Here is a 23,733-nt window from a genome sequence, read left to right on the forward strand (position 1 = left end):
CATTATTTGATCGTGTAATGTTTTAATCTACCCTCAACTGGCTTAAGGAGCCATATGAGGGTAGATTTTGTTTACTTTTATTTAAATACCTAAAGATACAGAGTATAGACTTTTTCTAGTAATTCGCCAATTTGATAAATGTAACTATAACACTGAACATTTATTATTATAGCAAAAAGGATGAGAACGCGGGAAGAAACTGTGTACAGTATTCTAGCATGACTTACCTAAATTGTTTCAGCCAATTGCGAGAACGAGCGACGCGTACTGAGCGAGAAGTTAGAAAGCGCGAAGTCAGCGCTCGTCGAGCTGAAGAGATTGAACTGCACACTGGAGGATCAAGTGCACAGGCTTACAACGCAACTATCCAACGTCGAAGTGCAAAGGTATACATAACATAAGGGCTCATTTAGACGATGCGAGAACTCGCATGCGAGTTTCATTACCTTGTGGTTTTTGATCGGTCGGTCGAATTGGACGTAACCAACCGCGTCCGCAATGTAACTAAAATCGCATGCGAGTTCGCGCGCCATCTAAATCAGCCCTAACTCATAACAGAAAGGTTGTCGAAAAGTGAATTTACAGGTATATCTCGATTAAAAGTGGGTTGTATGCATTTGATTTTCATCAAACTTTACTATGTATTACAAACAAGAATAAATGGTAAATACTCATCTGCTCTATCGGTGATCAAAGGGCTGACTCGTTCATTTCTAACCTATTTCTAACCTACGCCAACAGCCTTATTGTGGGCACCAGACCGCTCAGTGGTTTAGGCATCATAGGCTTGGTATTCTACCTGTCCAATTTCTTTGTCCAATGTCATTGTCAGTGCGTCTCACTCTCTCATTAAAGCAAAATGTGAGACGCAATACACATTGGACAAAGAAATTGCATAGGTGGAATACCACCCTATGATAAGGTAAGGTCGAAGTTTTTGGTAAAGTAATCTTGTTAACAATCTCTAGCGAAATAGAAATGATGTGCATTTTGTGAGCAGGTCAGGCTTGGAGTCACAGCTCCGTATGACGACTTGGGACGGAAAGGAGAGCGCCGACAGCGAGCTCGAGCGGGAGCTGCACGCGCTGCAGCGCGAGCGTAACGAACTGAAGGCTAAGGCAAGCGTATATCACTACACCTTATAAAACAAAGTCCCCCGTCGCGTCTGGCTGTTTGTGTGTTTGTTCACGATAAACTCAAAAACTACTGAATGGATTTTCATGCGGTTTTAACCTATCAATAGAGTGATTCTTGAGGAAAATTTAGGTGTATAATTTGTTAACCCGTGTGAAGCCGGGGCGGGTCGCTAGTATATGTATACAGTAAGCTTAGCACGAATGCGTCGTGACAGAATCTCACGTGCGAGATAAACTACTCACCCCTTTCTAATTAATACAAATAGAAAAAAAAAACGCGCAGATATTTTCCCGCGCGAGATATTTTCGCAGCGTACTCACACGATAAGAAATCCAAATAGGGGGTGTGCAGAGATATCAACAGACAATATAAGAGATAGGTACGAGTATATGAGTGTTCTTGGGAACGACGAGGCTAATTTTCGGGATACGACAAATTGCAATCCGAGATTTTCAAAACATTGATCGTCTTGTTCAGTTTTAACCCAGACTTTGTGTGTATGTCATTAGTCCCCTGGACTATGGAACTAAATAATTCATAAATTTAAGTAGGTAGTGCTAAACAACTAATAATACCACTTAACAGGAAAAACAATAAATAGGGTAAAACATACCAAATCATGCATGATAATTATAGGCTTTCAGAAATTTCCTTTTTCATATATAGGTAATTGAAAAAATTGACAATCTCTTAATCCATTTACGATGTCTTGCAATAGAAAACGCTTTCATCTTATCATTTACTGTTTAGAACGATGCTCTCCAAGAGACAGTCCGTAAGGTGGAGGCAGATCGCCGCCTGAACAGGACTTCGGCATTTCGCAGCAAGAGCCACGACAGGACCGAGAAGACTGTTTACTACTCGGATTTAGATTCCGGTAATTATTACTAGCATATACTTTACACTTATGCGTTTTGAACACATATTTGTCCTTATTTCTTCTGACGAGAATAAGGGTTTTACCGGTTACGTCACGGTCGAATTAACCCATGGAACAGTCTGCGCATCACTTTGACACGTTAGGGTGGTATTCCATCTGTCCAATATATTGCTCTAATGTCATTGCGTCTCACCTTCTCATTAAGCAAAATGTGAGACTAAATACACATTGGACAGGTGGAATACAATCCTTACTGCTGCTTATTTCGGGTTTTAAGACTAGAGTAGACCATAGAGTTACAATGTCAACGTATTTCGTATATATCTGGAAGGGAATATTTATTACAATTTCAACATATTTCATACGTGTGCTCCCCACGGGTTAGCTCAAGTCTTAAGGCTCCAGTACACAGTGGGCAAGGATGGTCCATGCCATGCCATGCTTTGCAATGCGCAACAGTAGGCCTATATCACGTAGAATCTACGTCGTAGATGTTCACACAATGGTGCATCAAAAAAAAAAACAAAACAAAAAAATCAAAATTGAAGGCTCTGATTGATATAAATATATAAACTGAAAAGTCTCTTCATCGCTCCACTCAAATTCACGAAACTAAACAAAAAATGGCGACTGTGTGAACACCACAGGCCACGATTCCTTTGAAGTGTGCCAAAAAACCGACAACTCCCCGATTGCCCACCACGGCTGACACCTGACGGCCAGTCGTCCGCCATTGCATACCATAGCCCCCTGTACACAATGGCCAGGGTGTGGCATGGCCCATCCTTCACCAATGTGTACTGGGGCCTTTACGATATGCGAAATCCATATATTTTTCTGACCAACATCACTTTTAGGCCCTGATTCAACTAAAGACTCGATGCGTTACAAGGACTCGAACCTGAGCGCGGGATGTAACGATAAGAGTTTCCGCGCCGACCTGACCTTGTTGGAGCTGGAGAACAGAGAGCTCAAGATGAAGATTAGGCGTATGGAGAAAGAACTCGCTGATAAGGTAGACAGAAATATCCTCCTATCCATACAAATCTCTCTCAGCTCTTAATAGTGCGTAGTGCGTACCCTTCTCACGCACGTTGGAGGGTCTGCCATTTTGTAGCCTGAATCGGGAACATACACTGTACTGTAACATACACTTGACGTGAAAGCAAGTACTGCCCTTTGCAGTTCACGTACGTTTTCTTGTGCATTGTAGGGTCTGCCATCTTGTCGGCTACATTGGAAGCTTAAACTTGATATTTACACTTCCCGCCAATAAGTAGGGGGCTCCTGTGCTGCCCCCTAAAGTATACGGCCGATTTTCAATTTCATTTCATGGTCTAATAAAACATGGTCTTCTATTCCCAGAATGACACGCGCCTACGTCACAATAACATTGCCACTTTATTTCAACATAACATGTTACATGGGTACATTATACCTATGGTTAATAAGTTAAAATATTTCTTTATAATTTTCATTTATATGTTGTTTATCTTAAATTTTACAATATCACGTAATTTTTAATTATTTGTTAGCAATATCTTCCGATTCACGAAAGAAATTTCAGACGTTCGGGTAATTCTGTTTACATTACTGGCAACACAGGATAGCGCTGTCACATTTGACAATTCGGATCTAGATAACTTCATGCCCTGACCGTCATCCTTGTCGAACGCGTGTTAATTGTTATTTCCTTCTCGCTCAGTGTCAGCAGTCGCAGTGTTTTCCAAACTTTTCACGTCGTAAGCTTGGTAATTAATGTGTAACTGTGAATTAGTTTTTCAAACGTTTGTCTTGTATAGGTAAATAAAGTTTAATTTAATACATTAAATTTGTTTTATTTTACTATGTTTCTACATGAATAACTTAAAATTAATGCCGTTAAAATAATTTTCACCGTTGGTTAAAATTCTCCCACATTTTAAAGTTTGAGAACCTGTAAACAGCATGATGACGTAGGCCCGTGTCAGTTAGGTCATACGCGAATCTCGGAATAGAGTACCAGGCGGAGTATATTATTATACCATGTTTCATTTTATAACACGATAAGTACCTGACTATCCATTTATTAGAAAACTGCATGTAGGTTAATGATACAATGGGATAAACCTGAACTAATCTTTGAACTGTGAGATGGCCGTAACAAACCCATCTAGTTTTGGCGCGTTTGAATTATGAGTACCTACTGTGACCGAATACAAAGAAAAGTTTAGTCTGCAATGAACATTTGCGTCGTTTCCAAGCAAAAACTCTCACTTTGTCGCTTGCCATAGGACGCTTTGACAGTTTATTCGTATAAAATAAAGATACAAGAAAATCTCGTCCTTATGGTAAGGAACAAAGTGGGACCTTTGACTAGATTTCGACACATTTTACTTAAAAGTTACATTTATCACTGAGCCTTGACTTATAATGTTTTAGGAGGCAGAACTGAAATTGGCGCGAACTCGCTACCTCAGTGACCTGTCCACGGCATCGCCAACCCGGCGCGAAGATACCGATCACTACCGGCAGGCTGCCCTCCAAGCCGAGCGTCTACTGGAAGCCAGAGAGGCCAGTCACCGGCAGCAGATAATCAGGCTCGAGAACCAGGTACACTCACAAACGCCATTAACTCATTGAACACCACGCCTATTAAATATAGCGTACTATCGTAAACTTTATTGGAATGCATGAAGGTCTATATTACACTGTAACAACGCGCCTCAGGTGACGTCTTTGGTGATCAAAGTATTAAGACATCCAGTGTTAAGTCAATATTTTGCCTATTAAATGCGTCGTCGTCCTACGTTTGAAAACAGATTGTAAAGTTCTAGGACCATATGTAAAGTAGTTTCGTTTTTGATTTGATACAACACGGTACTAGCTACGATTGAAGACAAAACATTATGGAAATTATTACTACATTTCATGCCTATTCTATAGGCTATATGACAAGTATGTATTAATGGTAATCGATCAGGTTTGTTTTGAGGATCAAATGTCTATATGGGACCCATGACCCATTACATTAAAACAACACAGAAGTCAGAATAAACGATAGTTAAAGTCTGACAATCGTACTATACTCATAATATATACTCATATATACTCATAAAACGCTCCTAACAAGGAAATTACGAATTTGTCGGTAAAATATTGCATTTATGTTAGTTGCAATACAATATTTTTTAAGTATAAAAAGCAAGCAATCGAATGGTACAGTTATTTTTTTCCTTTTTGGAAGTAATAAAAAACCTAAAATGTATTTTTGTATCATTATCATGTATTTTTTAAGAGTCCAATTTATTCTGATAATGATAAATGCTCTTTCTGTTAACTAGATTTTGTTATAAAATTCAACATGTGTCATCATCCCTGTTGTTTTCCGAACGTGACCTATGTCATTAAAACCATCAGGCGTATAAATCCCAGTCCCTACAGCACTGGGTAATTACGTTACCTCTGATCTATGACGTGCTTACGAAGGAATTCGTATTGTTATTACCTACAGGAGCCCATGCACCATTTTAAGGAAATGTACAGACCACACTTCGATACAAATATATCATCAATTCTGGTTCGAATCAGGATATAACATCAGAAACCTTTAAACAGGAATCTAAATACTATGTGCCTACCATAAAATACGCGTTACGTGGGTACTTATACTGTGCGTCGCTTATATGCATTAAAAGTGAAGTTAGCGGAATATTGCTAAATTGAATTGAGTTCTAAAAATATTATTACGAGCAATGAAGGTCAAGGCCCGAAAAACAAGCCAATGTAGGTATTTGTGGTGAGGAAAACAACTAAATACAAAACATTACACAGCTCATCAAAATTAATGCTTTTAAATATGTATCACTCAATTTTAATGCCTAAAACAATTAGGCACATAATAAACTTTTGCGCACTAATTTCAAAGAGTAAAAATATGTGGCTTTCCAACACAGCATGGTCCTTATGCTTCAAGTGCAATAAGGACGTTTCCATCAAAAATTTCAACAGAAATTCTGATATAAACGTCCTTATTACAGATGAAGCATAAGGACTCTCTGATGGAAAGCCATAAGTATATCCTTTCCGAGTTGATGTGAAAGTGTTTACTTATTATTTATATAATTAAGTTAGTTTAACTGTAGCAATATATTTGTGTCAGGCATCTCAGTTGCGCAGCCAGCTGTCGGCGGAGATTCGGCGGCGGCAAAGCTACGTGGCCCGCAGCGGGCGCGCCGCTCGCGACGTGCAGCGGCTTCGCTCCGCGCTTGGCGACTCGCTGCGTACTGTTTCGCAGGTAATTTTACACAAGATATATCTAGATACCGTTTACCGGGGTGTAGGGATAAAAACCGGGAATGGCATTTACCTTAGCTGAAGTAGAATTTTTTTACAGGTATACAGGGTGGCCAAAAAATAAGTGCATTCCCGTTGCCAGGGAGGGTTTGTTAATAAAAGTTGCTGGTTATTCCCACTAGTTACCACCAAGTTCTTACCAGTGGTAACTACTGGGAATTTTTCTGCCACCTTTTACCACTGGTAACTACTGGGAAAAAAATCCCACTAGTTACCACCAACTCGGCTTGGTGGTAACTACTGGGAATTTTTATTCCCAGTAGTTACCACTGGTAAAAGGTGGGATTTTTTTTTTCCCAGTAGTTACCACCAAATTATTGTTAGAATTAAATACTAATAAAAACAGTATAAATAGTATAGTATAAATGTAGCGTGCTGTAATAAATAATTATTAGTCAGATAGTGATTCAGTAAACTGCTTTAAAAGTGATCAAAAATATTAAAAACAGTTTTCCGGTATAAGTGTAAAAACTAAAATAGAAGAGTCTCATTCTAGTTAAGGCGACGGTAGCGGTGGGTAAAATATCAGATTCTGTCAATTTACCCCATTTCACACACAAACGCACGTCACGCACACTACCTCACTTTACTGGGACAGGTCAGTGACCCATCATGTTTTTTTAAGATTGGACTTTTAGTTTAGTATTGACCACTAGCCTCCTTTGAGGGTAAAAGCATTCCATTTAAAGATGAAAGAGAAACAATGCATTTAATCTTGCTTTCCTTGTCTGTTCATGTCACACGTGACGTACCTATTTAATTCATTTGATTGTTGACTGTTTTACTACCTAATATTGCTTTGTCGAGATACGCGTTTTGTACAATGAAAGCGAATAAAACAAGATGTCATTAAGTCAGATGTAAAATGTTATCTACTACTCTATACGGTTTTTCATAAGGTGCAAAATCCATTCAATAGGAATTTAAATAAATAAAGAGTCAGCAGGGTGGCAATTCCATTTTGGCGGATAAAGCGAAACAGAATAGTTCTATCGAACCTGCTTACAAATTTTCACGAGAATCAGTTGAGAAATGTGATCTGCAAAGGAGAACATACAAAAGCATTTTTGCCCAAGCTGAAACGGAGACCTTTGCTAACGCTCAGCCAATGATGGTTTAGGTACACCTATAAAAAATGGTTGTCCCTGCTGTAATTTCAATATCTTTATATTTCAACCGGTATAGTTTTACCTTCAAAAATAATCGGTATCGCTAAACAATAGCGGTACCTTACTACTTATACGTTCACGAAATCGGTATCTGCATAACTTGATTGTTAGTAAACTAACCTGGAAAATAATCTCAAAATCACCGAAACATTTATGTACAGTCACCTGCAATAATATGTTACGTCATTAGCGCCAACTTTGCCTCCAGGGAAACTTTGCCCAAAACGACAATTTTAAACAAATTCGTTAATGTAGAAAAATGGATAATAGTTATGGCTACCCTGCTGTTTTTAGTAGAAAATTGGTTATATTTCTGACAAAGTATATGCGAAACTTGTGCATAACTTGACTTGGGAATTTTGAGCGTGTTGTCTAATATAGGGTATATTTCGGCGGGCAAAAAATTTATAAATAATCAATGCAAGTAGAAAAAATTGAGAACCCTTTGACAAATATTTCCGGGTTTCAGTTATAACACATGAAGGATAGATTATGTCTATTGAGATTTAAACTAATAAGGCCTAAATACACAAAAGTTTTAGCGGTGGGCAAAGTAATCCGGTAATTTGGCATCCATACCAACATTGCCCACCACCAAAAACGGATTAGGGTTGTCACTTTCATCTAATTTACCCAACTTCGCAAGTAAAAGAAGGTTATGTTTGTACACTAAAATAAGTTTATAAATATATACTGTATTTAATTTGTCTTATTATCCTTTATTTAGATGTTTTATCCCGTTAACGAATGAAAACACAACAAAAATCATATTTTTGGTCATTAAACTATTGTAACAGAGTTTCTCAAAAGTGACAACCCTAGCCTTTGTAAAATGCTTAGGCGAGCCTTATTTGGAAATGGGCAAAAACGGGTAGGCAACATTGCCCAGCAAATTTATTTAAAAGTTTTTACACTTATCGCTAAGTTATTAACAGGGAATGGTAGGATTGCCCAAAACCTTTAAGTGATCCTTAGACATCATCATCATACGAGCTGTATTTGAATACCAAATTGAAGTGAGCAATGTTGGCGAAAACCCCGGATATTTTTTTATTTTATTTTTTTATTTGCTCGCCCTCTAAAACGCAAAAAAATGGGTAAAAACACGATAAAAAATGTTTTCTTCACATAAACTGATACGTTTGATCACAATGGACGTGCTGAGCAAAAAAAAGTCATATGATGTGATTATTTTGAGAACTTCGTGTTTAAAAAAAAAGCGGGCAAAGTTGGTGATAATGAGTAATGACGGTACCTACTCTTCGAAGGCCGCAAAAATATGTGACATGCTCTCATGGTTCTACAAATAAGATCGTGTCAGATATTTTTGCGGCCTTGTTGTGTAACATAAATTGCAGGTGACTGTACATTTGAAATAATTATTTTATTTAGTTTCAACGAAAGTTTCAAGTTTAGTACGAAAATACTTCAGATATGCAATATGCACAAAATGTAGACCTAATCGAAATAAAACATTGCTTTTTATAGTAAATTTATAAAACATTCGATACATAGGTATACATAACAATAACCAGGCCACAACGCTATTGGCCTGTAAGCTTCATCTCGGTCTCCAAAGCCGCAAAAACTTGCTAGTACTTAGTGCTGGTCTAGCCGTTATTTTTTCTTGAAGATTTTCAGAGAACAGCACGTACACGCATTATACATATAGACGGAACGAACGGCATAATCATAATAATTTATTCGTCGCAATCCATGGTATTACAGATCTAGGTACAAGACTTTCAGGTATTACTTATACGAATTACATAACTCTTCCTGTTAATAGGCAATATTTTAATATAAAAGTTCTATAATATAATACAAGATTACAGTTGTCATCAAAATTCAATGACATACAGAAGTCAAATACGTTTTTAAAATGACGCAAAATGATACCAGCATAATAAAAATTTATCCCAATCAGTAAAGATGAGTCTTTAAACTTTTTTCATTTTAAGCGAGTTTTGAAGGAACATAATACTTAAATTCGACTGTAATCGTATTGTTTTAAGATAGTTTACTGCGGTTTTCAACAATAATGGCCCTTAAATAACAGCAAATGAAATTTAAATGAGACGCGAGCTGATATTTATGTACCCTATTTTTTGAAATACATTTTATCTACTGGTATGCTTTCTCGTGTGCGTATATGATTTAATGTCAATATAATTGTCAAAAGCAAGAAAATCAAGCTGTCATTTTCATTTGAAGAAGTACACGTGTGCTCCGGTGTAGCCCCAACGGGCATCTGACTTGAAGAAGAATTTTGAGTGATGTCGTCAATGTATGGAAATTGTTCGCAAGTTTACATTTGAGATTGAATTTCTGTGTTGTCTTTGTGAGAAAAATATAAATTGATAATAAATTGGTAGCTGAATTATCTAGATTCCAAAATCATACAATAATTCAATTACTGTCAAAGACAAAATTGTTTTGCTTCTGTCTCAAACGGAACTCCATATTTTGAATTTTTGATACTTTTAGTGTCGATTTGTAGAGAATAACAGCAAATTAAAAATATAATGGCATGAAGAGTCGGTACTCGGTTTCTTCGTGAATAAATTTACGTGTAATTTAATGCAATTATCAAACATTTATTGAACAAATTATGGTTACAAAGTGAGGTCTAAATCGAAAACGTCATATACCGGCCCCTTAAGTAGAAATTAACTTATTATCCGAATAAAATTTATCTTATTAACTGTAAATTGAATTACATATTTATACAAACGAACAAACAAATCAATCAAAAACCCACAGAACTGATTTCGTTTTATTATTTACAGCTACTGTTACAACTACTAGTTCTTCAATAAACATATTTTCCAAAAGAATAAAAGTTAAATACAGTAAAAGAAGTGTACGAATAGTACCCGATGCCCCTCTGGTAGTGTTATTACCATCCCGCTAGCGTGGGTGTTTAAGCAATCGAGCCAACCAGCGTAACATGACCGAGCGATGTACTACCCGAGCGTAATTGGAATGCGAGCCTATGCTGGTTAGTCATAATTATTTATTACATCACGCTATATTTATACTATACTATTTATACTGTTTTTATTAGTATTGAATTCTAAGAATATTTTGGTGGTAACTACTGGGAAAAAAAATTCCTACCTTTTACCAGTGGCTGCCAGTGATAACTACTGGGAATAAAAAATCCCAGTAGTTACCACCAAGCCGAGTTGGTGGTAACTAGTGGGAATTTTTTTCCCAGTAGTTACCCGTGGTAAAAAAATTCCCAGTAGTTACCACTGGTAAGAACTTGGTGGTAACTAGTGGGAATAACCCAAGTTGCTCAGTATAATCCCAAAACCTCCCTGGCAATGGGAATGCACTTATTTTTTGGCCACCCTGTATACTATCTTTCTAGAACCTTTGATTTTTAACGCGGTTATCACACTGATGCGGATACAAATGAAATGTGGCTTCTGTCGAACAGTGATGTGGCCGTTCCGTACATCTAGACGCCGCCAATGTTAAAAAATCTGTAGACCCAGCATTTTGCACATTGCTTGGCGGTTGTGTTGGCCCGGCCTGGTAACCTACTACAAAACAATACACCCTTTTCTTTTTTCATTTTTTTTGGGCAGTCGTGTAAAAATATGGAGGGTCTGGGTAATTTCTGGCGCATCAAAAATTAATTGGCTTTTTTGTATAACCGTGATTTGTTCCGCAGGACCCGGCGCTGGACTCGTACACGCTGGAGCACGAGGCGCGCAAGCTCGACAGCACGCTCGCGCACAGCCTCCCGCCGCTCAACGATAGCTACGACAGCTCCAAATAAAACCATAGCTCTACCGTGGGGTGGAACTGGATCTTTCGGGCGCTCTCGGCTTCGTTCGGCTCAGCGATGCTACGACTAATTATTAGAGTTGGCAAAACTTGACGTTGATGTCCAATCACTAAATGGATTCATAAGTTTCATGACGCGCTGTCGATCGTACCTTTTTTGCAACGCATGCTCCGAGATACTGGTTCTTTTTCATCATTTTTTATTTACTAGTATATTTGATTCAAGATTTATAAAATGTACTTACACAGTATTGACACATATTTTTTTTGCATTGTTTAAGATTAACATTTTTTTTACTTTTATGAAGAATGATTTCATCATCATCATAGCCATAAGACGTCCACTGCTGAACATAGGCCTCCCCCTTGGACCTCCATACGTGCCGGTTGGAAGCGACCCGCATCCAGCGTCTTCCGGCGACCTTAACAAGGTCGTCTGTCCATCTTGTGGGTGGACGTCCTACGCTGCGCTTGCTAGTCCGTGGTCTCCACTCGAGCACTTTTCGATCCCGAAAGAATGATTTACCTACCGTAAAATGTCCCTATATTACCTACTCCCCACTGGGTGATTGCTCTCAAACAGTTTTATTGGAAATAGGGCGCTTGGCACCGAGTGTTAAAAATATATCACAACCTCATTTGTGTTACAGCATGATAGTAGTGGTGGTCTACTTTAAATCGGCATATATATCAATATACCACAATATAATAATTTTATATTTCTAATTTTGGAGTAAAGTAGGGAAATTTTACGGTAGGTAGGTATTTTAATATTATGCTAATGTATGATATAATCAAGTGAGATAGTAAATAACAGTATTATGAAGCAATTGATCTAGTCAATATAAAAGTAGTGCGTTAAAGTTGTGTGATATGTGACTAATGACTAACTGATTCATTGAAAAAGGTATAATTAGTGGCTCAAGAAATTGGTGCCAATGTCAAGATACAGGTACCAAGGTTGGTACGTCATTATTAGGTTCATTCCATAAGTAAGCACTAAAATTAATATTTATTAAGTATTACCTAACACATAAGCGGACCCTGGCGCTAGGCCGGGAAAACGCTAGGTCGAAGAAGATTACCTAACACATAATAGGGTATTTTCCTACTAGTCAAATCAGTTACTTTTTTAGAGCTGTCAAAACGATTTGCTAATATGGAATTTATATAAAACATTACATCGTGACGTCACCTACTTTTTATATTTCTATCCGATTTATTAAATAGAACTTGTGTTTAAAAATAACTCCTATCTGTGTTTTTCTAATAATTATCTGGTGCTTTATTTCATGCATGGTGTAAAATAATTTATTTTAAATACAGTATAATACCCTATTATGTTGAGATGGTAACGAACGTACGAGTTTGTTATGTTATAATCCCTCATGTAGGTTATCCGAAAAATTGACTGCGACGTACCTAAAAGAGCATTTTCACACCTAGTTATGGTTGGTACAAAATTTACACTGAATGTTACGAAAATGCTTGTTAAATGAAAACTAAATTCAAAAATACATGTAAAAGCTATTCAAAAGTTTGACACTGCGTGCTTATTTATGACTTATATATATACATACTTACTGAGACAAAGCTTGTGATTAGAAGTCATTAAATTTAAAAGGTTATTTAGTTCACAACAATTTTATTTTACTAATTGTTTTTTAAAATTGTACTTTAGATAATACCAAAGAGAATTAAGATGATACCTAATACTGAAATATTGTTTTTTTTTTATCTAGAAGGAAACTCGTATCGTATAATATATAATAGAATGTAGAAACTTTATAATATTATATCAAATATGATTTAATAAGATGTGTAAAGTCTAAGAAAAAAACAGTGCCCCAGATTTTGACAGCTGAAGATGATGGATCTGTAAACAAAAGGCGCCATATGTTTTATAGTAACTGCCGTACAGCGCCACCTACATCAACTATTTCGAAGCACGAGATTTTCCTAGACTTTTTATTAAAAAATATATATTATATTATAGAGCACAATATCTTTAGACATATTATTATTAATCTACCTACACTCTAAACCGCTTGTAGATTTTTTTTATTTTAATATATTACTTTAGTCTGATGGAAAACGAAATATTTTAATGATGTGGTTCTGACCATGTTTAGACACAAGTGGTCGCATAAAGTAGACCGGCTTCGGCCTCGTTATAGAGATATCTACCTAATGCCCATTTCTGTAAATATGATTTGTGTGACATTGCCACTATCTGGCAAGTATAAGTAGGTAGGCAAAATTATTGAATTTACCTATATCAAATTGATTATTGTGCGGTCAAAATAAAACCATTCAAACTGCATACTTGCAAGGTTAGTAAAATGACGTCGAAATGTGCGATAAAATGTGTGATTCAATTCTTGACCGACTGATGACTTGAACCCCTGACTCATTGAAGGTCAGCCGGAAGTTGACGGAAATCATTTTGTTTGCTGAGTGACTCATCATTTAATCATGGTCTTTATTACGCATTTTTGAAATGTTTGGGTTTATTATGATTAAGTAGAACATTTTTAGAATCGTCAAAACGATAAGTTACTGTTAAATGAATGGGAAGGAAAATACAAAATTATGACGTAGATACGAGGAGTGATTTAATTGCCTCCGTTTCCTATGAATTCCAAACGTTTTTTCATGTATTGTAATAACAATATTATCACTACGATTTTATTTTAATTGTTACAGGACATTAGGCTGTTCCTTGCCTACCTAAGGTATCTTCAGCCTGTTTATGCTAAGTACCTACCTACCTATATATATTATTTTACATTACCTACTATATCTTGACTCCACCTATTTATTATGCATATTGGAATAAAAACTAGTCTTAAATGGTGGTAGGTACGCACTGGAACGTTTTCTATCCAGACTCTTAGTGAGTAACTTGTAGTGTACCTATAGGGAATCAGTTTGAATCTAATTGCACAACAATATTGGTAAAAATGTCTAGACGCATCATAAATCTATCTGAAAATGCAATGTTTTGTTGTAAGGGAACAATGATGAGAGCTTAGTTATGTCATAAAAATTGCTTGATGTGTTTGTGATTTATAAACTAAGTAGCTATATAATGACGATACTTGTTGACTATTATTAATATATTGCGTCAATTTAGCAGGCATGGCAAAGTAGCGGTTTTCCTTGAATACTTCGTGTGACCAATGGGTTCATCCATATTCTACAGTTTAATTTAATTACGTTTATCCTCTCACAATCCTAAAACCCCTAAAATTTCAATAAATTATTAAAAGTTGCAAATTGTGACGTGTCCATTTAAAAAAACGACTTTTTATGTGTCAGAAAGAAGGTTCTAGTCTAAATCGATTAATTCTGTAATTTTCGCCTTCCTTACGTTATCTAAGCATACAAACATAGGGAATCCGTAAATTTTATCTAGATGGGGAATTTCGTGTCAAAGTACATAGCTTCACTCACTTCAAGTATGATAGGTACTGATATTTAACCCTTTTCCAGGCCGCACCAATCTACAACGTTTTCACGAAACATCCAAATATATTCCAATTAATCCAGCTTTGATGATTCATTTGAAGAAAAGTCAAATTTCCAGAAAGTGCAATTTAATTTGAATCTTAAATCGGAATGCTAAAGTTGAAATTCTAGTGGCGCGTATGTGGTCGATAAATCGTACTATGCCTGGAAAAGGGTTAAAATAATTTCCTAGTCCCTCCTAAAGCCCTACCTACTCACAGCGCGCAACACTATCTCTGTCATTTCACGATACACGAGCATTATCATGCAGTAAATTACCAGCACTGATAACCGCACGTCCATTACGCGTCGACCCGTTTTTCGCTGACCAATGCAGTTAATGAACTCGTTAACTTTCAATAACAAATAAAAGCGTCGCGCCAGGATGTGGATGACCCCATTGCCTGCTAAGCGACAGATAAACACGACACGCCGGCGGCCCGGCTCCTGTGCCTTGATAAAAATATAAATGCAATAGATATAAGTACTAAAGCAATTGTAGGTTTAGACGAATCCACGAGCTTTTGATGTCCAATTTTATACTTCAAAATGTTGCATTTAAGACCTTGTTTTGAAAGAGCCGCGTGCCCCAGAGTGCACTCGGTCTAAGCGTTAGACCTTGTTTTACTCCACGGGGCGCGCCAACAGAACTGTCATGTAATGTAACTTCTTGTAATCCGACACTTATTTGCATTATAGATTAGATTGCTTAGTTATCAAGTAGGTACTTAGATTAAGTTAGCATACTATGTTAATTTCCACTGGACTGTGTCAATTCTTATGTTACTAGAATGTCGACATATGCCCGCCACATCACTGCCATTGTTTTTACTAATCAGCAATTTGTACCTACATTTTGATTTCGTTGTACAATGTGGGACACGTTTTATAAAACTTTTACACCGATTAATAAATATAGTTGTAGATGGTAATTGGTTGTTTCATTCAATTAAATTCCATTAAAATTCCGAGCCAAGTGCCGTTTGATTGGTGACGGGAGCTGCGGGCGTGAGTCACCGCGGCGAGGGCGCGGGGCGCGAGGGGATTTCGCCTCCACAGAGAACAAGCCAAGGCATAAATTTAAAATTGGTTTTATTGATAAATTTGCAAAAAAAGAAATTAATAGTTATTGTACAAGTCGATTATTGATTGAAAAGATAAAAATATACAAGTTCTTAATTTGCACAATATATATAAAAAATATAATTCAACTCAGATCGAAGTCATTACCAATATCCTTGTGCAGTAACCTTAAATGTAAAGAAATGAGAATGGAGGAAACATCTAATTCCGTAACAATATTTGAACACCTATAATTAGTATGTTTAACAAAGTTCCATAGAAGCAAAACATAGGTCGGTAATTACATTTAAATGAGCTGGTAATCATAAAACTTTATCCCATCTTCCATAACGATTAATTTTAGAGTTCAATTTCCTAGAGCAAGGGGTTATAGATCTGGCAGGGCGGCAGGGCCGCATGCTCGCTAAGGCTCACTAATTAATATTTGTTCCAGTCACCAACTCTGCATGGTGTCACTTCAACTTTTCCTTCGATACATTTGAATTATATAACAAGACAATAATATATCTGAAAAATTTAATGTATCCTTAATTATTTAAACATTACACACTGGTTCAGGCCCGTGGGCTGTCCCAGCCCCTCATAGCCTGGCTCACATCACCTAGCCGTTCAGAAGTCAGGCTCCATTTGTTATTTTACTCAGTACTATTAGAACAATATTCTAGAAATTATGTTATACTATATGCTAGGTCCAGACAGTGAGGCATACTTATGACCAATTTTCACTAATATGTGGCACTTATTATTGCTATTAAGATGTTAATCCATTTACACTTATGCCGACAAGTCTACCAAATTCATAATTAAATAATAAAACATGTGCCTGTACTATAATACAATGTGAATGCCCTTGAGTGTTTATCTTATGGCAAATACAGGCCATTGTAGCTTTTCCTGTTCATTGTAATTGACAAGACTAGACTGTCTGCACATAGCATGATTCACAAGTTTAAAGGATACTAAATTTGACAAAATTCATTCTATTCTATGAAAGAATCTTGACCAAATTGAGATTATAAATTCAAATTGCTGAGGAGTGCATGTTGATTTCCATTGTAAGTCCTGCTCACGTCTCATGAATCACCCTGTATATACATGGTACGATTAACCTTTTTTCCAAGTTGTACCAATCTATCAGAAGGTTTTCCCAACAGATCCAAATAATTACTTTTTGGTGATTCATTTGAAAACAAGTCACATTACCCGAAACACCAATTTTATTTGAACCCTACCATGGACTGTAAAGGTTGAAATTAAATTGACATGTATGTAGTTGATAAACTGTATGCCTAGAAAAGGGTTAATAGGGATACAATCAGGAGAGAATGAAGACCTCAAAAGAATCAATGGATATACCTATTGAAAGGAAGCAGATGCTTTAAACTTCTTCCTCTTTGAAAGTAATCCTTGTACCTATTGCGGCACAATACTATTGTAATGGATTGTGATCAGCATGCACTCCCCGGCAGCTTGATTAATGCATGGGTTAATGGAATAACAGCACTAGATTTGTTAACTTCTGAACCTATCAGCATCCACACATTACGATTGGAATTTTCTAGAGTGAAACACACAGAATCTATTTGAATACTTGTCCTAATTTACATAGATCAAAAAGTGTAACTACACATTTACAGGATAGGAGTTTGTATTAATTTTGCGTTATTCTGTGCATTATCCACTCGCGCTATAGCACTGGTCATGTTATAGCTCAACAAATGCACATTTAAAATGCTATAGGCAACCAAGTAACAACACTCGACCCACCCAGCTTAGTTAACTTTTGGAACCACAAGAGCCAAATTTAGGTTCGAGAAGTCTTTCAAATTATTAAATGTTTTATACCTAGTTGCGTCGGTGGCTCCTGGGACTCGAGCCTTACAAGAGAGTACACTTAACAGATTTCTTAGTGGTCTTCCCCGGCGGGCCAGGAGATTTCTTGTTGATTTGTCGTACTAGGTCATAGAACACGTCGTTCACGTTGATCTTGGCTTTCGCGGAGGTCTCCATGAAGGCGCACGATTGGAACTGGCGTGAGAGGTTGTGTCCCTGCTCCTTGCCCACGACTCGTTCTGCCTCCAGGTCGCACTTGTTGCCCACCAGCACCATTGGCACGTCGTCCTTGTCCTTCACTCGTAGGATCTGTTCCCGCAGGTCCTGCAGGTCGTTGAACGTCGATTGTGCCGTGATAGAATATACTAACACGAATCCTTGCCCATTCTTCATGTACAAATCCCGCATCGCCGTGAACTGTTCCGTTCCCGCCGTGTCAAGGATTTCGAGCATGCATTGTTGCCCATCGACCTCCACTTGTTTCCGATAGCTGTCCTCGATTGTGGGATCGTATTTCTCCACGAAGATGCCTTGTACGAACTGTACTGTGAGGGCGGACTTTCCCACGCCTCCGCTACCTAACACTACTATTTTGTATTCGCGCATTATTTTCTATTTTGTGTCGCGTGATTTTATTGACCGTAATCAATATTCAGTTCGTTATAAAGCACATAAACTTGGAAGTTATTGCAAAAAAAAAAGATTTCAACAACTCAAACCGCCATGACACCGTTAACAGGGCGATGGCTCACACACTGTACCGATGTTGCCACTTGCCAACCTATACCATAGATTAATAAATGTGTCATACAATCATCGACTACAAAAAAAGTTAATTACCCTAAAATTTATTAATAAAAGTTTTGTACCCCACACTGAGCTTTTTTAAAGATTGAAATTATTTATTTTCTAAACAACCAGTCCACGGGTCACTTTAGTTGAATATGAATATGAACTAATAGAGGACGTGGGTCTGTGGGGCAGGAACAATTAATTGCATGGGATGCATCAAATTATTTAATCAATCAACAAATGTACTAGATTGGTACATGGTTCATTTTAAATTGTCGATGTTGATTAGTGAATGAGTGAATATTATAGGTATTAGCAAGTATTAGTGTTTTTATACATATGAATAGTTCAATAAGGTAATGCCTATTTTATTATTAAGAATTTATAGCATGTTTTTATAACGAGATACAATGTGTATTTTTTATGCTGGTAATGTTCTTAAAAATTTAAGTTCAGTCTTATATCCCTAGATGGCATTACGCTACTGTTTCTGAGCAAAAATATTAAACTAAAATAACCGGCTAAGTGCGAGTAGGACTCGCGCACGAAGGGGTACCATTACGCAAAAAACGGCAAAAAATCACGTTGTGTGTGGGAGGCCCACTTATATAGGTATTTATTCTATTCTGTTTAGGATTCCGTAGTCAACTAGGTATTCTAGGAACCGTCCGAACGAAGACTCCGTCTGTCCGTCCGAGGCTTTGAACTCCGTGATCTAAATGTAAAGTGGGGTGATTTTCTTTTCTCTTTGTGGTGGGGCTTGCGGGGGGTGTCGTAGGATAGGTATTAGGACTGGTTTTTTGGGTATTTTGGACTGGGTATTTTCGGAAATTATCGCTCGCTGTGAGGCGGAGCGGGCTCTAACTTTTCGACATGCTCTTGGTCGGTGTTTTTTCTCTGTTAACCATGTGTGTTACTTTGCGCAGTAAGAGTGGTGTGTCGTTACACACCCACGACCTGCCATTTTCCCGCCTATTTGTCACCGCCGTTCGTGAGGCACGCTAGTATCACATTTGCTGTCTAATTTTATTAAAGACATACTACTTAATGGACGTGGCTGTAAGGGTTAATTAGTTTAGAGCCCTTGTATATGGAGCGCTGGGTGGTCGGTGTAAACTAGAAATGGACTTAATATAGAGGTTGCCGAATACCTACGAATATTAATATAGGTACATCGGAGATGTAGCAACGGCATTATAATTATTAAATTTAATATTACTTAATTTTAAATGAATGAACAATTGAAATTGGAAGATTGGAACATTGGTAATGATAACTACCAGTTGCTCGTCGGTTAAGAAAACGATAATAAAAAATAAGATAAGTTTTTTTTTGAATAAAACCTCGTTATGGCTTATGCCATGAATATTTATATATTCAAATAGTTGTCGTGGAAACTATTTCCTAAGCTATATTTTCTGATTTGCACGCCCATTCAAAAGTTAGTGCAGGGACACAATATTTTTAATTTTGGAGCGATTGTTTCCAAAATTATTCATATGAATAACTAAAATAATGCTCTGTAGCCTTAATGTGTACTTATTTTATTTTATTAGAAGACCAACAGCGTTAACAAACAATATAAACTTATAACTAGGATACAATCATAAAGCCAATAACAGAGGGGCTACCGCGAAAACCGAAATTCGCAAATTGCGGGGATCTTTCTCTTTTACTCCAATGAAGGCGTAATTAGAGTGACAGAGAAAAATGCCCGCAATTTGCGAACTTCGATTTTCGCGGTTATAGCCCAGGTCTCCCTAACAGATACAAAAGAAAATATTACGGATTTGCTTAGGTACTAGGTATAGTAGGCATTACAATTTTTTTGTGTGTGCGTCTACGCGCGCGCGCGTTTATGTGTGTGCGTGTGTGCGTGTACTTATTCAAAAAGGTACCTATCGATTAATTAATGATGTATACCTACACCCTATAACGTGTGGGTAGGTATAGGTATACCTATACCTATCTATGGTCCTTTTCAGGTGGGTGCCTACCTATAAGTAACTGAAAATAAATATTTGATAATCCCAAGGGTCTATTCCGAAAAGTAATAATGTATATGAAACATAATGTGTGTAGGTACGTTTCCACACGTCGGTATTATTTACCTTTAGGTACATAGGTACATACATATATTTAAAATGTAACTAGTTAATGCCTAGTTAATGCTAGCAATGCACTCACGAGAACTTTCCAAAGTTGCGAAACTTTCCACATGAGAATTTCTCGGTAACTTCTGAGAATGTTCTCGAGAACGAGAATTTATTTATTTATCGTAGTTTATACCATGAATATTCACGATAGTTTAGGTGTACAGTAGTCCTTACCCCCAGAAAATTCCGACTTTTGGTCTACCGCTTCCGGTCAGAAAAATGTATGACGGCCCGGCCAAACGGTCAGACCTAGGTGGGGGGTGCTCGACCAAATATCATAGAGGGACCCTGGCAGTTTTTGACGCCTCCATTTTTTTTCAATATGGCCGACTGTTTTTTTTTTCAAGTTTGTCCTAGCGCGCTGAAATTTTGGTCACGGGATCTCAAGGTCTCCTAGATTCCTATGAAAATTATTTTTTTGAAAAATGTTACAATTGCGGGAAAACTGGCCACTTTTATTTTGTATGGCAACTTTTAAACGGTGCATGATAAGCCCCCTCCAGACTATGCGCGTGTATCGCGGGCGAAGCCGCGACCGCGAATGTGGAGTCGATTTCGCTGTCTGCGAAAATCGACGCCACACTCGCGTTCGCGGCTTCGCGCCGCGATTCGCGCACGAGTGTGGAGGGGGCTATAGGTGGGGAGTGCTCGACCAAATGTCATAGAGGGCCCCCGAGACAAAACAAACTGCATTTAAAAAAAACAAAATGGCCGACTTTTTTTTTTTCAAGTTGGTCCGAGCGCGCTGAGATTTGGCATGGCGGGAGATATACGTAGAGGCCTCTAGATTCGTATAAATAATTTCCATGTGTGACGTTTAGCGTCGCATGAAGTAGGTAGATTGCAAAATGAGACGAAAGAAAACTAACCAGAGTAAATTTTACGAAATATGATTTAAAAAAAATAAAAAAACTAAAGGAAAGACAAGGTCGTGGATCTTTTCTGAGCTGGCAATTAACAGTGGTGAAACGAGTCCTTGATAGGGGTCACTTCCCTGCACTACGTCGCAGAACGTCGAACTTGGAGGCGGCCGTCTTCAAAAAAAAAGGGTTCCGGATCCAGCACGGGAACCTTCCGGAACCGACTCCAACCCCAGACTTGGTCCCTGGAATTCCGGTAAAAATGGCCATTTCAAGAAAAGTCCAATTTTGTACAAGTGACTGCGACATCCGGATTTTAGGCCAAATTAATGCGCTAATGAGAAAGTAGGCTGGTGTAGTGAACCCCAAAGAATTAAAAGGTGATCAATGATGTGGCAGTCACAAGTAGAATCATCATTTTAAATTTAAAACAAAGAAGAAAGTGAAGTTAAATTTACTAAATGTACTTCTACAACTAAAAGCTTTATTAATGCATGTCAACTACAATTTGGCATGTAATTTTATACATTTAAATTAGAATTAAGCCTAACTTTGATTATAATCTACAAGATTTTTATAAAGTGGGTAGACTCATATTTCTAGAAGGTTCGAGAAGCTTGTTATTTCCAGCGTTATTTTTATAGGAAAATTACAGTTAATAAGCGGATAGTGATAGCCAAATGTACCCAGAAAGAACTAAATGAAAATGTGATGGCAAGAAGAAAATGATTCCTTAATTTACTACTATGAAAGTTACCTTTCTCTTAAAACTACAAAATATTCAAAACACTCACCCTATTTGGGGAAATACTGGAACTTAACACATTTAATATTAGAATAAATTTTACACCATATTAAAAATTTGTCACATCATGACTGTAAAATTGTATCTTTGAATTTAGTCGATTTGACCTCTCGCTGTCAAAGCCGTGGTAGCAATGTGTCGGACGCGTATGTGTCTCATTAGCTGGCCGGTTCACATCGCTTATCGCGAGCCGGGTGACGTAGTCCTTTGTATTCGCATCTAGTTTTACCTAATAGCAAATGCAGTCGTCAATTCTGTTTGTTCGTAGATTTATTTTGTATATATTAGTTTTCAAGGTTTTTGTGTATATTTTTTTAGATAATAAGTATGAAATGTGTATTATAGTAGTTTATAGTTATATTTAGGTTTAAGTTTATTTCTTATTTTGTAGAATTTTAATTGGAAATAACGGTAAACCGTTACACATGTCGCAGGAATGTTCTGGGAACATTCTCGAGAACGTTTCCGCTTTCTGGGAATGTTCTGCAATTTGTACATTGCTAGTTAATGCGCTCCATAAAACATGCGTGCAAATACCTCTTATACCTACATTTTGCAAATATGTACATAAATACTTTCAAGTAATAAGTAATATGTATTTCTAATTTCGAAACAAAATGTATGAGCCAATAGAAGTTCTCAACGGCTCTTCAATCACTCCAAACGCAAAGGAAAAATATCTGAAAGGCGCTGCAAACTTCTCAAGTGCCTCTACACAGGACTTGTGGAAAACACAACTTTACGAGGCCTTAGCTTATCGGGCTTATTTTACGTCGCACCTCCGAAGTTATGTCATTAGTCAATACTTTAATTAGAACCTTCTAATTTCAATTGCATTGTGGGTAAGACATTGAGGTGTGACCCAGCATCGTAATTCGTTGCGTTAGTTTCGTTACCTCGATTCAGCTTTAGCAAGTTCTAGAGTCCCAGCCAGTCTTAAGCTAACTCTGCACTGAAAGTGAAAATATGTGCTTAAGTATACAAATAACTCGAAGTTGCTGAAGCTGCAGGACCGACACGACATTGTCAAAGAATAACTAATGACATTGTTATATTTTACGACACTGTTAAATGTGATCAATTGATCATTAATCCAAAAATCAGTTTCGGAGAGTGTTTGTACATACATTTTACATTTTTATATTATGCAGGGGCGGGCGTGGCTCACTCCGCGATTTCGTCGCTTTGCTACAGGTAGCTAAAAGTACATCCGTTCCACACCACACCAATTTTGCGCTGCGCGTGCTGCTGCTGCGTGGCGCTGTCGCCACATAGCGGCCATATCTGTCCATCGTAACAGACGCGTTTTGTTAGAGAGTGAGTCTTCTGTACCTAGTACTATTATTTATTCTGTGGCAGGGGTGCTAAGCGAATA

The 23,733-nt window shown here is 37.4% G+C and overlaps 2 protein-coding genes across 2 annotated transcripts in view; one reads left to right on the forward strand and one right to left on the reverse strand.

The window, feature by feature from the left end:
• LOC134800907 (rootletin) overlaps nt 1-15,761 on the forward strand; it is a 96,218-nt gene extending 80,457 nt beyond the window's left edge. The window contains exons 34-40 of the mRNA XM_063773443.1: nt 242-386; nt 1,001-1,118; nt 1,888-2,014; nt 2,875-3,032; nt 4,439-4,609; nt 6,159-6,293; nt 11,204-15,761. Of these exons, the coding sequence (XP_063629513.1) occupies nt 242-386; nt 1,001-1,118; nt 1,888-2,014; nt 2,875-3,032; nt 4,439-4,609; nt 6,159-6,293; nt 11,204-11,311 (962 nt within the window). The 3' untranslated portion in view covers nt 11,312-15,761. The remainder of the gene's footprint in view (nt 1-241; nt 387-1,000; nt 1,119-1,887; nt 2,015-2,874; nt 3,033-4,438; nt 4,610-6,158; nt 6,294-11,203) is intronic.
• Nucleotides 15,762-17,490: 1,729 nt separating this feature from the next.
• Nucleotides 17,491-18,530, reverse strand: LOC134804086 (ras-related protein Rap-1b). The gene has a single exon (XM_063777001.1). The coding sequence runs from the start codon at nt 18,349-18,351 to the stop codon at nt 17,791-17,793; it is 561 nt and encodes a 186-aa protein (XP_063633071.1). The 5' UTR covers nt 18,352-18,530; the 3' UTR covers nt 17,491-17,790.
• Nucleotides 18,531-23,733: the final 5,203 nt, after the last annotated feature.

The sequence above is a fragment of the Cydia splendana genome, chromosome 2 (genome assembly GCF_910591565.1).
Source record: "Cydia splendana chromosome 2, ilCydSple1.2, whole genome shotgun sequence".
Classification (NCBI taxonomy): domain Eukaryota; kingdom Metazoa; phylum Arthropoda; class Insecta; order Lepidoptera; family Tortricidae; genus Cydia; species Cydia splendana.